General features: G+C 42.3%; 1 protein-coding gene across 7 annotated transcripts in view; it reads left to right on the top strand.

The window, feature by feature from the left end:
* TRMO (tRNA methyltransferase O) overlaps positions 1-15,464 on the top strand; it is a 94,506-nt gene that overhangs the window by 14,009 nt on the left and 65,033 nt on the right. For 5 of the 7 annotated variants that reach the window (XR_010407911.1, XR_010407909.1, XR_010407910.1 and 2 more), the window contains one exon: positions 284-539. Coding sequence is in view for 4 of the 7 variants with exons in the window: in XM_064580080.1 (XP_064436150.1) it covers positions 284-539 (256 nt within the window). In the remaining 3 variants the exon portion in view is untranslated. Of the gene's footprint in view, positions 1-283; positions 12,607-15,464 lie in introns of those variants that run through there. The other 2 variants (XM_064580079.1, XM_045882759.3) reach the window with 2 other exon arrangements.

Genomic DNA, 15,464 nt, shown 5'->3' with positions numbered 1-15,464 from the left:
AATTACTACTCCATTCTGAGAAGAAAATGACGAGGAATCAAATTAAAGTCGACATTGAACATAGAAGATTTTGTTCAGCAAATGACAATTTGGGGTACGCATAGGTTTAATGATAGTAAATACCACTTGAAAGTGACATGCTCTGTAACAACTGAGTAGATTGCCAAACCCAGTTCATTTCAAGTGATCGTCAAGGAACCAACCAAACTCCACATTGAAGTTCACTGTAATGAAATTTGACCTGCATGATTTTCAGCATTAAGCTGTATTCTTTTCATTGCAGATGGCAGTCAGCCTTCATTTAAATATTTTCAATCAGCAGAGGAAGCAAGGCATGCCATTGAGGCTGTGTTGTCAGCTGACCCTCGGTCTGTATATCGACGGAAGCTCTGCCAGGACCGCCTTTTCTACTTTACTGTAGACATAGCGCACATCACTTGCTGGTTTGGCGATGGCTTTGCAGAGGTTCTAAGGATCAAGCCGGCTTCAGAGCCTGTTCAGATGACTGACCCTGAGGAGTCCTTGGTGTCTCTGGGATCGTAAGTAGCGTCCATCATGTGTTTAAAACAGCCTAATTGACTTTGGATGTGGCTGTTGCATTAACTATACAAGCTAATGATGTGCCTTCTTTGCAGAAAGAAGCAACACTTTGTGATCTCACTGCTTTGATTGATTATGGTTGTTCAAAATATTTATTTGAAAAACATTTTTAATAAACAGATTTAGAGAAATTTAGAGAAATTTCCGTATGCTTTTCATTTGGTTAATATTGAAGAATCCAAAGGTGATGATATCTCAGTGATTTCTGAAAGAAGTGGATTGTTTTTGGCACTTGGTAAAACTGGGCAGAGATCATTCTAGCAGGAACTTACAAGCTCAGGGGTTCTGTTCAACAGTTTGTATTGGTTTTCCTGTCTGGAAAAGCTTGACCTCTCTATTTTATTATAAATCAAACGGAGTTGGGGCACCTGGGTGGCTCAGTTGGTTAAACATATGCCTTCGGCTCAGGTCATGATCCCAGGGTCCTGGGATCAAGTGTCATGTTGGGCTCCCTGCAGGGGGCCTGCTTCTCCCATTCTGTCTGCCTGCCACTCCCCCTGCTTGTGCTCTCTGTCAAGTAAATAAATAAATTCTTAAAAAAAAGAAATCACACTGAATTAACAATGTCTTAGGAATCTAACAGATCAAAAACAAGTGGTTATAAAGATCTTTAGAGATTAAACCCCTGTGTTTTATAGACTTTGTCATACACACATATGTATGTATATAGTATACATATATTTAATCCTGATTCCAAAGTAAGGACTCTGATGTTTCTTTGGCTGTCTTTGTATCAGAAAAGAAAGTCAAAGAAAGTCCCAGAAGTCCAAGAAAATAATTACTGGTTTATTTCTTATTTATTCTATGAGTATTTACTGAAAACCTACCGTGGGTTAGGTTTTGGTGATAAAATGAGATAAAAACAAGATGCAGTTCTTGTTGTAAGTCATAGGGGAGGAGGAAGATATGAGTGCATTATTGTGTTACAGTTAGATAAATATAGTAATTAAGTCTGTACATGGTTCCTGTGTAGTATGATGTAGGAAGCAGTTGTAAGAATGTATTGCCTATAGGTGATTTTGATGATGTGATCTGAGATAACTGAAGATTTACGATCAGCATAACCAAATTAGACACCTGTCAACATGACAGGCTTTCCTAATCACAATTGTAAATCTTAATAGCTGATTGATCATGGTTTTGAAATGAGCCCTGCTGCTTGTAGATACTTGCACAGAGTCATTTGTGGCTGATGACACTGCACTCTTGAACCAAACTGGATTGTCTTGGAGGTTACTTAGAACCTCTCGGGGGAAGTATCTTTAATTTGATTTTTAAAAGATCTCTATTTTGAGATAATTATAGATTCACAGGAAGGTGCAAAAAATAGTGTAGAGGCCGTGTATACCCTTCACATAGCTTCTTCCTATGGTAACTTATATAAATTGTAGTATAATGTTAAAACTAGGAAGTTGACATTGGTATGATCTACCCTTTATTTTGATTTTGATGTCTTTTTTCTTAAAATTATTTTGAGACTAAATCAGGGCTTGAAGCACAAAATGTTGATATTTAATATTGAAAAAATAGTCTGAGGATGATACCATCCAGCCTTCTAGCAACAGGACTATTCAGTTGTTTGGAGTTTTAACATACTTTCTCAGGATTTTAGAACTAAAATCCTAAATATAATCCAGTTTAGTTCTCTCTGCCCACTCACAGTCAGTGATGATCCTTCACCCCTGCCCTTTGTAGTTCCTTATGTATGATAGTGCTCATTATTAAAATGTTCTTCATTTCTGTGAGATAAAATCTGTTCTCTGATAACTCCACCCTCTAGTGGGGCCACATGGCATAAGGCTGATCATGCTCCCATGCTAGCCTGTCAGATACCATTCCAGCTCCCTACCCCTCGGTCCTGTCTCTACTGAGCCACCCTCATTTCCTTCAGCTCTTTCCCATTTAACATGATGTTAAGCCTCTTCCCCAATCTTTGAATCCCCTGTGTGAGCTTTTGTCTATACGCATGTATTTTCAGTGTCCCGTTGTGAGGAAATTTGGATCTCTAAGTCATGAACTTCCATCCCCCAGAAAGACAAATAGTTTGAAGTAAGTCTTATATTCCTTTTTGTTGTGGGAGCTTTAACAGAAGAAGAAAGGGACACAATACTCTACTATGCATAAATGTTACCTACTTTAAATTTTAGCCTTTGTTTTTTGGTGCCAGTAGGGGGAGCCCTTGATAACTGATTATTTTCACTAGCTTGGAAATAAATTCCAGGAATTCAAGCTGTTCAGGTAATTTTGGCTTTCAGCCCACTTACCCCGGCTTTCCAAAACAGTAACTTCCACAAGATGCTTCCACTGATGCTTGTCAATCACATATAGGAAGAGATTAGAGGATGAGTGCCATTTATTAAATTTTTAAATTGTAGCTTGGCTTAAGGGCTAGGATGGATTATTTCAGCATGTGGAGGCTGTGCACAACCAGATAGACTCATTAGCCAGACCCATGAGCATGTACATACAAGGTGTTCACTCTGTTTATGTATTTGTGACTTTTTTTTTTTGAAAGAAGAGAGTGGAATTGAAGATACCAATCAACCTCTTGTTGGTAGTTTTCGTTTTATGATAATAGTCCCAAAGAAGGTAGGTGAAGACTCAATAAGAGTGAAATATGTATCAGTTAGTGAACTTCTATCATGTCCTTGGCACCGGGCTACATGCTTCTCATACACTGATCAGAGGTTAAGTAACATACTGAAGCTCACATAGCTGGTCAGCCATGCATTGAGGATTTCAACCCACCCAGTTTGGCCCCAGAGTTGGCTCCCTTCCCAGCGTGGCTCTGCTGTCTCCCCCATGCAGATGCAGATACACAGCAAACCATGCTGGTTTATTTGAGGGTCAGCAGCTTCATGTGCTTAATCAGTGCAGGACACTTAGAGTGACGTTCATGGGAATCCAAGCACTAAATAAAGAACGGGGAGGAATACAAGTAGAAATGCCTTTTCCTACCAGATCTCTGTGGAACTTCCTGGGAAGCAGCATGGGAAATGTGGAGAATACTGAATTTAGCCTCAGAAACTTCAAGTGCCGTTTTCTGCTCTGCCTTGTGCTAGCTGTGTGATCTTGGGCAAGTCACTGCACCCATCTCCAAATCCCTGCCCTCACAGAGTTGTTACAAGGATAATACTTGGGAAAGTATTTTCTGAACTCTTCAGTGGTCTACAAATGCAGATAATATTTTAATTGTGCCCGTCATCATTGATACCCTTTCTTTGCCACTGTGCTCTGGCTCACCTGCCTGGACAAGCAGACTCAGGGGAACCAAGGGGTCCTTCAAATACAAGGTATGGATAGCTTCTGTTTTCTTTGTTTATTACAGAATTTTTTTTAAAGGACTCCTTTTAGCAAGTTATAGGATGCTTTGCTAGGGAGATATCACAGAGTGCCCCCACCTTAAGGACCCAGTCAACATGAAGCCACATGCTCAGGGCAACATCTTCCTTCCACCCGGCCTTCCCTTCTAGGATTGCACATATATCACGAACTGCCTTCCTTGCCTGTGTGTACAATCAGCAGGTCAACCCCTTTCTCACACTTTTTGACCTTCTTTCCTGATTCAGCCCAGACGCTTCAGGAAAATCTCTGCATTTCTTTTTTATAAGAAGATAAAAGTGTAGTCATGCCATGAAATTATTCTCTATGACAGAGAACAGGCAAGTCATAAAAGTTAAAGCTCAATATGACAGGGATTTTCTGCTACTGTTAAAATAAGGCTCCTAATATAGGTAGTCATCAAGTGACTCTCCAGCATTCTCTCTAGTCTACTCCCTGCCCCTTCTCCACCTTTGTAGGTTACAGCAGGTGCAGCTCACAGAGGGTTCAAGGTTTAGGTCAGTGCATGTGACTGTGAACAGGCATAAGAAAAGCCTTTTCAGTATCCACAGGAGGTAAAAATTCAGTGATCTATTTTTTGATGGAGGGAGCCGCTTGCCCAGTGAACTCCCACCACACTAACCAATCAAATTTGAGTCAAGGTGTGTTTATGTTGTGCTGACAAAAAAGGTGGGATTGGATGTAACATGATGTTATCCCACCTCTGCTGCCTTGTAAATCACTTGAGAATTCTATTCAGATTCTTCACTAATTCATGAAATTCAAGATATAGAAAGCTTTTTTATTCAACGTTAACAGTTTTTATTTATTTATTTATTTATTTATTTATTTTTTAAGATTTTATTTATTTTTTTGACAGAGAGAGAGACAGCGAGAGAGAGAACATAAGCAGGGGGAGTGGGAGAGGGAGAAGCAGGCTTCCTGCGGAGCAGGGAGCCTGATGCAGGGGTCGATCCCAGGACCCTGAGATCATGACCTGAGCAACCTGAAAAGGTGTTTTGAGTTTCAGAAAGGTTTTTTTATAAATTAAGTTTTTGGGTTATCACATGCTTCTAAATCAGGGACTATCTGTGTTTTTGAAGGGATCTAGTCATAGAGCCATGTGGAAAAACTTATAAATGACTTAAATACTAAGTATGTTTTAAAATATCCTATTCATTTGTGTAAAATGAGGTTATACAAATCGATGTTTACACACATGTAGAAAATTTCTGGAAGGATAAATAAAAATATGGTTAACGATGGTTGCCTCTGGGGATTGGTCTCTGGGGGCTCATTGAGGAAGGGAACTTTATTTTTTTCATTATGTTGTGAATTTTTTCTAATCATGTACACATTATTTTTATATGTGGAGCATAAGGAGAGTAAAAGGTCCTAACTTAAATAAGTTAGATTTATGTATCTAAATACATAACTATATGTCCTCTCCTCCTCCCCCCCCCCAAATCTGATAAATAGAGTTAGAGACATTTTTACTTTTTTCTGGAGCATCACATGTGGATCACAAAACCAGAAAGCACCCAGCTCACACATCAGCTGTAGAGCTGAGCCAGTTTGAGGCAGGTAAACTGGCTGAGCCTCGACGGCTTGTCCCTGAGGGTGTACTGGCGTTTTCTTGTCTTCCAGAGAGAGGGTTTTGGATAAGACATAGTCCCTCCAGGCAGAAAACAGGCACCTATTCAGATGGTGTTGCTGGCACAGGGCTGAGCCATAGAAGAGCACCTTAGCCCTGCATTCACCCAGCCTGCGCAGTTCATCCAATCTGGACTAAGGGATGGGTCTCTGCTTGTAGGATCCGTTCACTCATCAGCTCCACCCACTGAATCCTCTGGCTACTTGCATTATTTAGTAAGCTCACAGGCTATGTGACTGGTGGGGATTGCTGTTCCTGCATCTCCAGAGCTGGCCCTTACCCACCAGAGGAATGGAAGCTCAGCAAGAAAGGAGAAGCTTGGAGCTGGGGAATCAGCTGTGCCCATGGGGTAAGGGGGCTGTGCTGAGGTGGAGGTGGGGCAGACTTGGAGGAAGGGTAGGTTGGCGTGTTGGCAGGTGGCAGAGCAGAGCCTATGTAGTGGGTGGAGTGGGGCTGTCAAATGATTCGGAGGCTCAGGCTCTTGCCTAGGTTGAGGGAGGAGTTGAGGTCAGAGAGAACTGGCAGAGCCAAGGCAGGACCGAGTCCCAGAGGGGTTAGGCAGGTTATCTAGGCATCCCCTTGTATCAGAACTGGAGATTTTTCTTTCTTAATTATTTGCCTAATATCCTATCTTGGCCAAGATAAAACGTCACATTCAAAGATACCTTTCATATATAGTCAGAAAACATGAGTATAAAGTGTTTGCAAATGATTATAAGAGGAAAACAATTGGCATAAAATTAGGGAAGTCAAGCACAAAATGTCCACTGGTTCATAAGGTGGGAGAAGTTTGGTCATCAGAGCTTGCCCTCTCCTCCTCTTGGGAATACTTCTACTACCACATGAACAAGCCTGGGTTAGCCTACTGGATAATTAGAGATAAATGGCTGAGTCTCAGCTGACCTTGAACCAGTCACAATGCATACAAATGAAGGTAACCTACATCATCTAGCTCTGAATGTTCCTAGACCAGAAAAACTGCCCAGCCAATACATAGAAACATAAGGGGAAAAAATTTTGTTTCAAGCACTAATTTTAGAGTGATTTGTTACAAAGCAAAAGCTAGCTTTTAGTATTTAGCTACCACACTCTTGAGGGGAGCAGTAGAAATCTGGTTTATCTAACAGGGGGGTTAACATGAAAAAAGTCCTTAAATGATGAAGTGGTCTTTAGGGTAGGATAGATTTTTGTGATAAAAAATAATGAAAGAGTAAATAATAGCTAATGTTTGTCAAGCTCTATGGGTCAGGTATGGAGCTTTACATGGTTAACTCATTGTAAGGAAAGATGATATTATTTCCATTGTACATATGAGCAAACTGAGGCTCAGGGACATTTAATTACTTTATAGCTAGGAAAGGATATAAATCCCTTAGGATATAAATCCAGAGTCTGTCAAACTGCAGAACCAACATTCTTAAATACTAACTTCAAAGTTTTTAGCTAGGAGAATCTACAAGTGGCAGTTCCATTAAAAAAAGAAGAAGAAAAAGAGCCAGAAAACCAGACTACATGAGTTCATCACCTCTTTCTCTCAAATCACATCTCTGATTTCTGGATAAGCATAGCATGAATCCACGCATTTGTTTCTGCTACCTGCTAAAATCCTGATAAATGACAGCAGAAAGGAGCAAATCAAACCCAAAGTAAGCAGCAGGAGGAAAATAATAAAGATCAAAGCAGAAATCAATGAAATAGAAAACAAAAAATAGAGGAAATCACTAAAACCAAAAGCTGGTTTTTTCAGATCAATAAAATTGATAAACTTCTGGCCAGACTGATTAGAAAAAGACCCCAATTAAAATATCGGGAATGAGAGGTGACACCTCTATAGATTCTACAGATAGTTCAAGGGAATATTATGAACAACTTTATGCCAATAAATTTTAAAACTTAGATGAAATGAATAAAAAAATATGAAAGATACCAATTATCAAAATCTAGTTAAATAAATAACCTGAATAGCCCTTGTATCAAATTCAAATTGTATTTAAAAACCTTCTCACACAGAAAACTTCAGATGCAGATGGCTTCACTGGGGAATTCTATCAAGAACTGTTCTTCTAGGAAGAAAAAAAAGAATTCTAAACAAACTCTTTGAAAATATGAAAAGGAATACTTTTCAACTCATTTTGTGATCCCAAAATTACCTTGATACCTAAATCAAACAAAACTATTACAAGAAAGAAAACTACAGACCAATATCTCTTGTGTGAGTATAGTTGCAAAAGTTTTAAACAGAATTTTAGGAAATGTAATCCAACAATATATTAAGGGATAATACATCATGACTGAGTAAGATTTATCCCAGGAATGTGTGGTTGGTTTAACATTTTAAAAAAATCAATGTAAGTCATCATATTTATAAACTAAGAAAGAAAAAAACTGGGGCACCTGGGTGGCTCAGTTGGTTAAGCATCTGCCCTTGGCTCAGGTCATGATCCCAGAGTCCTGGGATCCAGCCCCTCTTTGGGTACCCCGCTCAGTGGGGAGTCTGCTTCTCCTCCCTCTCCCTCTGCCCCTCTCCCCACTTGTGCACACTCTGTCTCTTTCTCAAATAAATAAAATCTTAAAAAAAAAAAAAAACAACATTTCAGTAGATGCAGAAAAAGCGCTTGACCAAATCTAATATCCATTCCTGGTTTAAAAGAACCCTCAAAACTAGGAATGGAAGGAAACATCCTCAGTCTGATAGAGGGCATTCTCAAAACACCTACACCCAACATCATACTTAATGGTGAAAGACTGAATGCTTTCCACCCTGAGATCAAGAACAAGACAAGGATGTCTCCACACGCTACTTCTGTTCAATATTGTACTGGAGGTACTAGCTAATGCAGTAAGGCAAGAAAAAGAAAGAAAAGGCATACAGATTGAAAAGAAAGAAATAGAATTTTCCTGTTTACAGATAACAGATCTATGAAGAAAATTCAAAATTGACAAAAGCCACTAGAACTAATAAGTGAGTTTAACAAAGAAATGGAATATAAGGTCAAAAAACAATAAAATTTATCTCTATGTATTAGTAATGAACAAATAAAAATGCCATTTACATAAACTTATGAAATAGGGATAAAATTTATCAAAATATGTATGATGTCTGTACACAAAATTACAGGACATTGCTGAGGGAAATTGAAAAAATGGAGATATCTACAATGTTTGTGAATCAGAAGACATAGTATCATTAACATATCAACTCTCCTCAAATTGATTTATAGATTCAAGGGAATTAAGTAGGCAGGCTATCTAAGGCAGGGGGCACTTCAGTGGGACAACCCTGATGCTGGCTCTGCATCTCTATCTCCAATATGAACCTCAGTTCATCAGCAAGCTGCTCTTTAAGGCTTGGCTGTTCCAGATCTTGGGCAACCAACACTTGGGGTGGGGGCAATACTTGGCCACTGGAGCCCCTTGGCCACTCAGACATTCAATTTCTGAGCATCTCTCAGCTCACTGACTCTCAGAACATCTTCCAGTTATGATATAGCAGCTGGAGTCTTCTTGGACTTCCACTGTCTCCCTGGATTATATTACCCTTGAGGGAATCCCTAAATTAATCTCCCAATATCCTTTTCCTGAAGTGGAAACTCCAAGGAGATGCTCCCTTCTATGGGGCTCCCCTCCAGACATTCTTTCTGTTCTCTGCCTCTGGGGCACTGCTTCTCCATGGCTGGAGTCTGTGGGTACACAACACCACTCTTATCCCTTGGGTCATGTCCTGCCATCATTTGACTGGGAGTGACTCTGGACTGCCTCTCTTGTCCTTCATATAGTCACATTGTGCCACGATTTGTCCATGATGATGGGCAAAAGTTTGTCTTCTCTTCTCCTTGGACTGAGGGTCCTGTGTGAACCATGACCAACATCTCAGGGCCCTCTGGTTTCCTTGCTTACACTGGAAGGCCAGGGAAAGGACTATCCAGGGTAAGAACTGCATTTTTTGTGATCAGCTTGTCTCCAGACCTGTGATGAATGGTTTCTTTCAAAGAGCTAATAAGCAACCTTGGCTTAGCCATCCCTGAAACATGGGTGGCTGGGAGAGAAAAGCGGACTGGGAAGAAATCATGATTGGGTCTCTATCAATGTAACAATTTTATGGATTCAAGGACCTTGAGAGGTAAGTTCTACCTTGGCTGTACCCCAAACCATATAACCTGGACTTCTAGTACTTATCTAATGCCTGGATCAAGGAAGGAAATCTTCCAAGAGGTATTCAGACAGTGTTCCTGATTCATGAAGGTGCCAAATTTCCAGTTTCCTATTAACTATAGTACTTCGAGGAGGGGGCAGTTGGCAACAAGCCATGAACTACACACACCTACAAGGGCTCCTGCTGGAGTTATGGACCCAACCTTTTGTCCAAGTGAATCTTTAGGGTGTTTTCCAGTTGTATCTGGTCTAGGTTCTCCCTTGAACCCTTTGATGAGTCATTCCGTGAGTGGCATACCAAGTCACTTTCTCTCTCCTTAGAATCAGACCCTAGGCTCCTCATGGGGTAGCTTTCTAAATACTAGATTGGGGGTGGGGCACTTCCTTGGGCTATGCTCCATACTCTTTGTAGGTCATTCCCTAGCTGGCACTTTGCCAGGCCCCTCACGTGGAAACTTCCTGGATGCCTCTATGTCATCTGGTCTAGATCCTTCCCTGCTGCTTTGGCACTTGTGACAGAGGATTGTGAAGATCCACGTTTGCCCTTTGGCCAAGAAGTCCCTGCTGGTTTGCTGTGAGGCTGTATCTGTGCCAGATGGGCTCAGTGCTGGATGAAGCTTTGAAGGTGGTGCTCCAGCTGCCTCCAGATCTCCTTGCTAGGAAATTCTCCATCAAGGATGAGCCTGATACTTGAGACAGAGAGTCTCCTGTACTGTTATACTGAGGACTGTTGGGAGCCAGAGAATTAAAGATTTCCTGAGATCTTTGGAACAAAAGAAGGCAAACATCACAAATGTTCCAGCTGCTTCTACAATAAGTGCCAATCCAGGGATTGAATTTCCCTTGGGTGAGAGTCTGTACTTCATCCTGGGGTCTAGGAAAGGACACTCCACGGGCCCTAACTGGGGCTGAGATAGTGGGAGAGAAACTGAAGGGGGCGCCTGGGGTAAGGGCTGAGGCCAGTGGGGATTCTTTAGCCTGGATATGAACTGGACCCATTAGGGAATCCACTAAATAAGACAAAGGAAGACACTAGTGGGGATCAACCCTGTCCAGAGACCAGGACAGTAGCCCCCAAGGACTCTGTACAGAGAAGGGAGACCCTGGGAGAGCTGGTTCCATTTCTGCTGCAAAGAGCCTCCTGCCTCTCCTCCAGTGTTTGGGGTTTGGGAACTGAGGACTGTGCATTTATTTATGTTACTCCACAAGGGTTGGGAGCCTTCAGTGTCCCATGTGTCAGCCAGAGACTAAAGTAGTTCCAGAAGATCTCACTGATGTGCTTCAATTGTTTGGGAAGGACCCCTCCTCCTATTCTTTCTCCTCCATAATCTGGAAATTCACTCCTTTTCTGACTTGTGTATTCAAGAGCTCTTAGATATCAGGACTGAGGGAGAGGCTACCACCTCAATGCACCTGCTTGCAGAATCCCCCAGAGACAGGCCTCTGAGAGAGGGGAGGGCTCAGGCAGAGATGTGGAAGACAAAGGGGACACAGAGGGGGCAGCATCTTCCCCAGCCTCCCTAAACATCAGAAGATCAGCTTCTACAGTCACTCTGTCACGACTCTCCCAGCAGGGATCTTGCTGCCCTCATTAAGAAGTTAGCCCAGGTGGCCGCACAAGACAAGAGGTACAAGCTACAGCCGGGAGCAGAGTGGGGATGGGGGACCCAGCAGGCCTGGCAGGAGTCACATTCCCCTACATCACTGACTTCATGACACTTCTTTCATTTCTCATGCAGAAATTTCTTTCACATTCCCTCCCTCTAAGTTTGCCCTCACATGTCAAGTTCGGCTGCAGTGGGGCCCTGGAATCACATAGGCCATGCTAGGAATAGAAGTACAGGAAACAAGAAGAGACTTACAAATACCTGCTTTTCCAAAGAGCTAGCAGGTCCCATGTCACATGAGCTCCTTTCTGGCAAGCTCTCCAACCTGGGACACCAGGAGACTCAGTCACATGTGGTGAAGGGAACAGCAAAGGGATCTTCTAGGACGCTGAGTAAAATGGTCCTTTGGGACACTATGGACTCTGAGATCCCCAAGCATTCGTGTACAAGATCAGTCAGTGACAACAACTGACAGGCTCAAGTATGGAATAGCGCTTTTTACTTTATCCCATCAGATCCTCATAACCACGTGTGAGGGACGCAGGCCAATCTCAACAAGGAATATGAGCCTTAGGAAAGTTAAACAATTTGTCCCAAATCAGGACCCAAAAGGCGGGTCTCCAGATAGTCTACCACTGCACCGCCACCTAGTGGGCAACACCCACTGGCCAGCTCCATCATTTTTCATTCCCGTGGACGGGCCTAGCAGAGAACCCAAAAACATGCTAGGTTCTGACTCCTTCCTGAGTCTCCTTGCTGAGAGCTTTGTTTTCAGAGAGGGGTGGGCTCTAGCAGCTGACATCCTCAGAGACTGTAGACCTGGGTCTCATGGAAAGGAGAGACTAAGCTTAACTCTTTTTTAAATTATTTATTTTTATTTAAATTCAATCAACATATATTAGTGGTTTCAGAGGTAGAGGTCAGTGATATATCAGTCTTATATAATACCCAGTGCTCATTACATCACGTGTCCTCCTTAATGTCCATCACCCAGTTACCCCATCCGCCCACCTCCCTCCCCTCCAGCAACCCTCAGTTTGTTTCCTATGATTAAGAGTCTCTTATGGTTTGTCTCCCTCTCTGATCTCGTTTTATTTTTTCCTCTCTTCCCCTGTGATAAGCTTAACTCTTGAGAGCTCTGGAATGACAGGCAAATGCTCCCTCTTTGTTCCTCTTCTTCCCTCTGCATTGATGCTGAAAGAAAAGCAACGAATGAGGGGCTTGGACTCAATTCTTACTCTTTCCTCGCTAGGCATTATTCATGGATAGATCATTATTCATGAATAATTTTTCTATAATGCATTAATGGAGCTCTACATTCCTTCCCTTTTATTCATTTGTAAAGTGGATGAAAGTATTTTCTATTCTTTTTTTTTTTAGAAAACCTCACAGAAGGGTTTTCTGTGTAGGGTCCTCAGTTGATTTTCTTCAATTAGCAGACCTCTCCTGAGGAAGGGCACAAAATCTCAAATAGCATTTGCTCCAGAAGGTGGGATTCTCCTCCATGAGGACAGCACTAGGACTCTAGCACCTGATTAGAAACTCTCAGATTATCCCTAACACATAGGAAAGGCCGGGCCAACACACCTAGATGGGAGGGTGACTGGTGAACAAATGTTGAGGACTCTGTTCTCCCGGTTTTCTGAACTCTCGGAATAATTCAATCCATGGCCCCTAAATTGCATGACTGGGTTTTCCCCAGAACCCCTGTACAGCACCCAGACAGGTGGTCTGTGGGTATTGGATAGAAGCTCTCATCTCTACTCTAGCCCTGCCCTGCACACGAGGGTGATTCTCTCTTTCCTGAGAGTTTCTATCTCACTTGTCTCTCTGGGCAAACATAATTGATTTAGAAATGTGGGAAGAGGGATAGGAAAAAAAAAAAAAGACTCAATCCATGCTGGGGGCTGGCTCTCAGTTTCTCTAGGATAGTGGTTTGGGGGGGGACAAAGAGTTTAAGGTGAACTCCTAGCCTCTCAGCCCAGCAGATCCCTTAACCCTCCAGCCCTTTCTAATCCCATCTCCCCGTGTGCCTCTTTTCCAGCTCCATCTTTATCATCATGTCAGATGTATATAGCTCCTCATGCTATTCCCTAGTCTTCCCACCCAGAACCTAGATATTAACAATCCTTTGGCTCAGCTTGGACCCCACCAGTTCCACAGCCTTTGAAGGCCTAGGGTTATCCTGGAGATTTTTGCTCATTTCCAGGGATTCATACTGGAGTCTTCAACTCCAGCTTCTCTGCATAATCTGTTTTTGTCTTGCATCAACACAGGCATACACCTCATCCCACCCCCTTCAGTATCCCCAGAAGAATCCACTTTCATATAAAAGACCTAGTGAGCAATGCAGCCTTTGCTAAAGACAGTGCAGGAGTGACCCGAGGGAAAGAGGCCCAGGGCACACACCATGGCAAACAACTTCAAAATCCTCTCTGATTAATTATTTTCCTCCCAAAGTCCCTTTTGTGTTGCTGTGCCCCTAAGGGCTCTCAACTCTCCCTCCTCCACCCACACAGCATCCCACCCTGTCCCTTTCCCTTCTCTGCCAGGTGCCCTCCCTTTGCCCAGCATGGTCATTCTTCTCCCTGATTTTACAGAGCAATCCCCTCTCCCAAGGCCCTGCCCCAGCCTGCACACCCAAGCCCATCCCGACTTGAGGACTGGGAGAGGCCTTTAAGATATTCCAACTTTTAAAGAGAGTAGTTAAGAGTTATTATGAAAATATATTTGGTTAATTTTGAATCATGCCTATACTTACTGCTATGAAGTTTTCTTGATTTTTCTTACCTACTTTCTATATTTTTACCAGAATCCCTATTAAAATCTTAATATTTTTGAGGTCATGTATTTCACATCACTATTCCATTTTTTTTCTTTTTACAGATCTTTTGAGGTAAATTATTTAAAATGTACGACTTGATGAGTTATGACACATACATATATACCAGTGAAACCATCACCACAATCAAGAATATGAGCAAATCAGTTCATTTTCTTTTGTGAAGTGATATTTTATTTTATGATTTTTAAAGATTTTATTTGAGAGAGAGCATGAGCAGAAAGAGGAGCGGAGGGACAAGCAGATTCTCCACTGAGCAAGGAGCCTGAAGTAGGGCTCGATCCCAGGACCCTGAGATCATGACCTGAGCCAAAATCAGACGCTTAACTGACTGAGCCACCCGGGTGCCCCTATTTTACTTTTTTAAAGATTTTATTTTATTTTTAAAAAAGATTTTATTTGTCATATTGAGAGAGAAAGAGAGCACAAGCAGGGGGAGTGGCAGGCAGAGGGAGAAGCAGGCTCCCTACTGAGCAGGGAGCCCGATGTAGGACTCTATCCTAGGACCCTGGCATCCTGACCTGAGCGAAAGGCAGACACTTAACCGAATGAGCCACCCAGCTGTTCTTAAGATTTTATTTTTAAGTAACCTCTACACCCAATGTGGGGCTCAAACTCACAAGCCTGAGATCAAGAGCCACACACTCTTCTGACTGAGACTGCCAGGTGCCCCTCATAAAACAGTAAGTTTTTTAGGTGCCCAGGGTGGGTCGTGTGGGCTGGGTGTCTTTATGATAATCACCTGTGACCAACAAAGAATAACCATCCCCTAAAAAGGAAGTAAGCCATTGAAGGTCTTATCAATAGAGATGTTAAAAGGATTTAAGTTCCCTGGTTAGCTTTCTATAAAAGACCAACCCTAAAGGCCCTCGTTGGCAACCCTGTCGCAACCCTGTCGCAACCCTGTCTCACTCTTGAGAGCTTTTTCTGTATCTTAACTTAATAAATAAACTTCTATTGCTTTACTCACACACACACACACACACACACACACACACACAAAAACCCCCACAAAACAACAACAAACAGTAAGTTCCAGTCAAGTCCACCTGGGGGGAAAAAAAGTCCCAACTGAAGACTTAAAATAAACTGACCAGATTCGTACGAGATTGAGGAAGTGTGACCTGGCAGGCCCCAAAGGTGTGGGGATGGGATGCACAGAGTCTTACAGTAGGTCATTAGGATTGATGGTTAGTGGGGCCACTGCTGCTTCCACCCCTTGGTTCCCAGGGCATCTATGCTTCTTACTGGGGCACACCACCATAGAGCGGTCTCTGATTTAATGAAT

The sequence above is a fragment of the Mirounga angustirostris genome, unplaced genomic scaffold (genome assembly GCF_029215605.1).
Source record: "Mirounga angustirostris isolate CCGP_5_RB_7025 unplaced genomic scaffold, mMirAng1.0.hap1 SCAF_15, whole genome shotgun sequence".
Lineage (NCBI taxonomy): Eukaryota > Metazoa > Chordata > Mammalia > Carnivora > Phocidae > Mirounga > Mirounga angustirostris.
The sequence above is the reverse complement of the archived record's forward strand: the minus strand, read 5'-3'. Positions and strand labels throughout refer to the sequence as shown.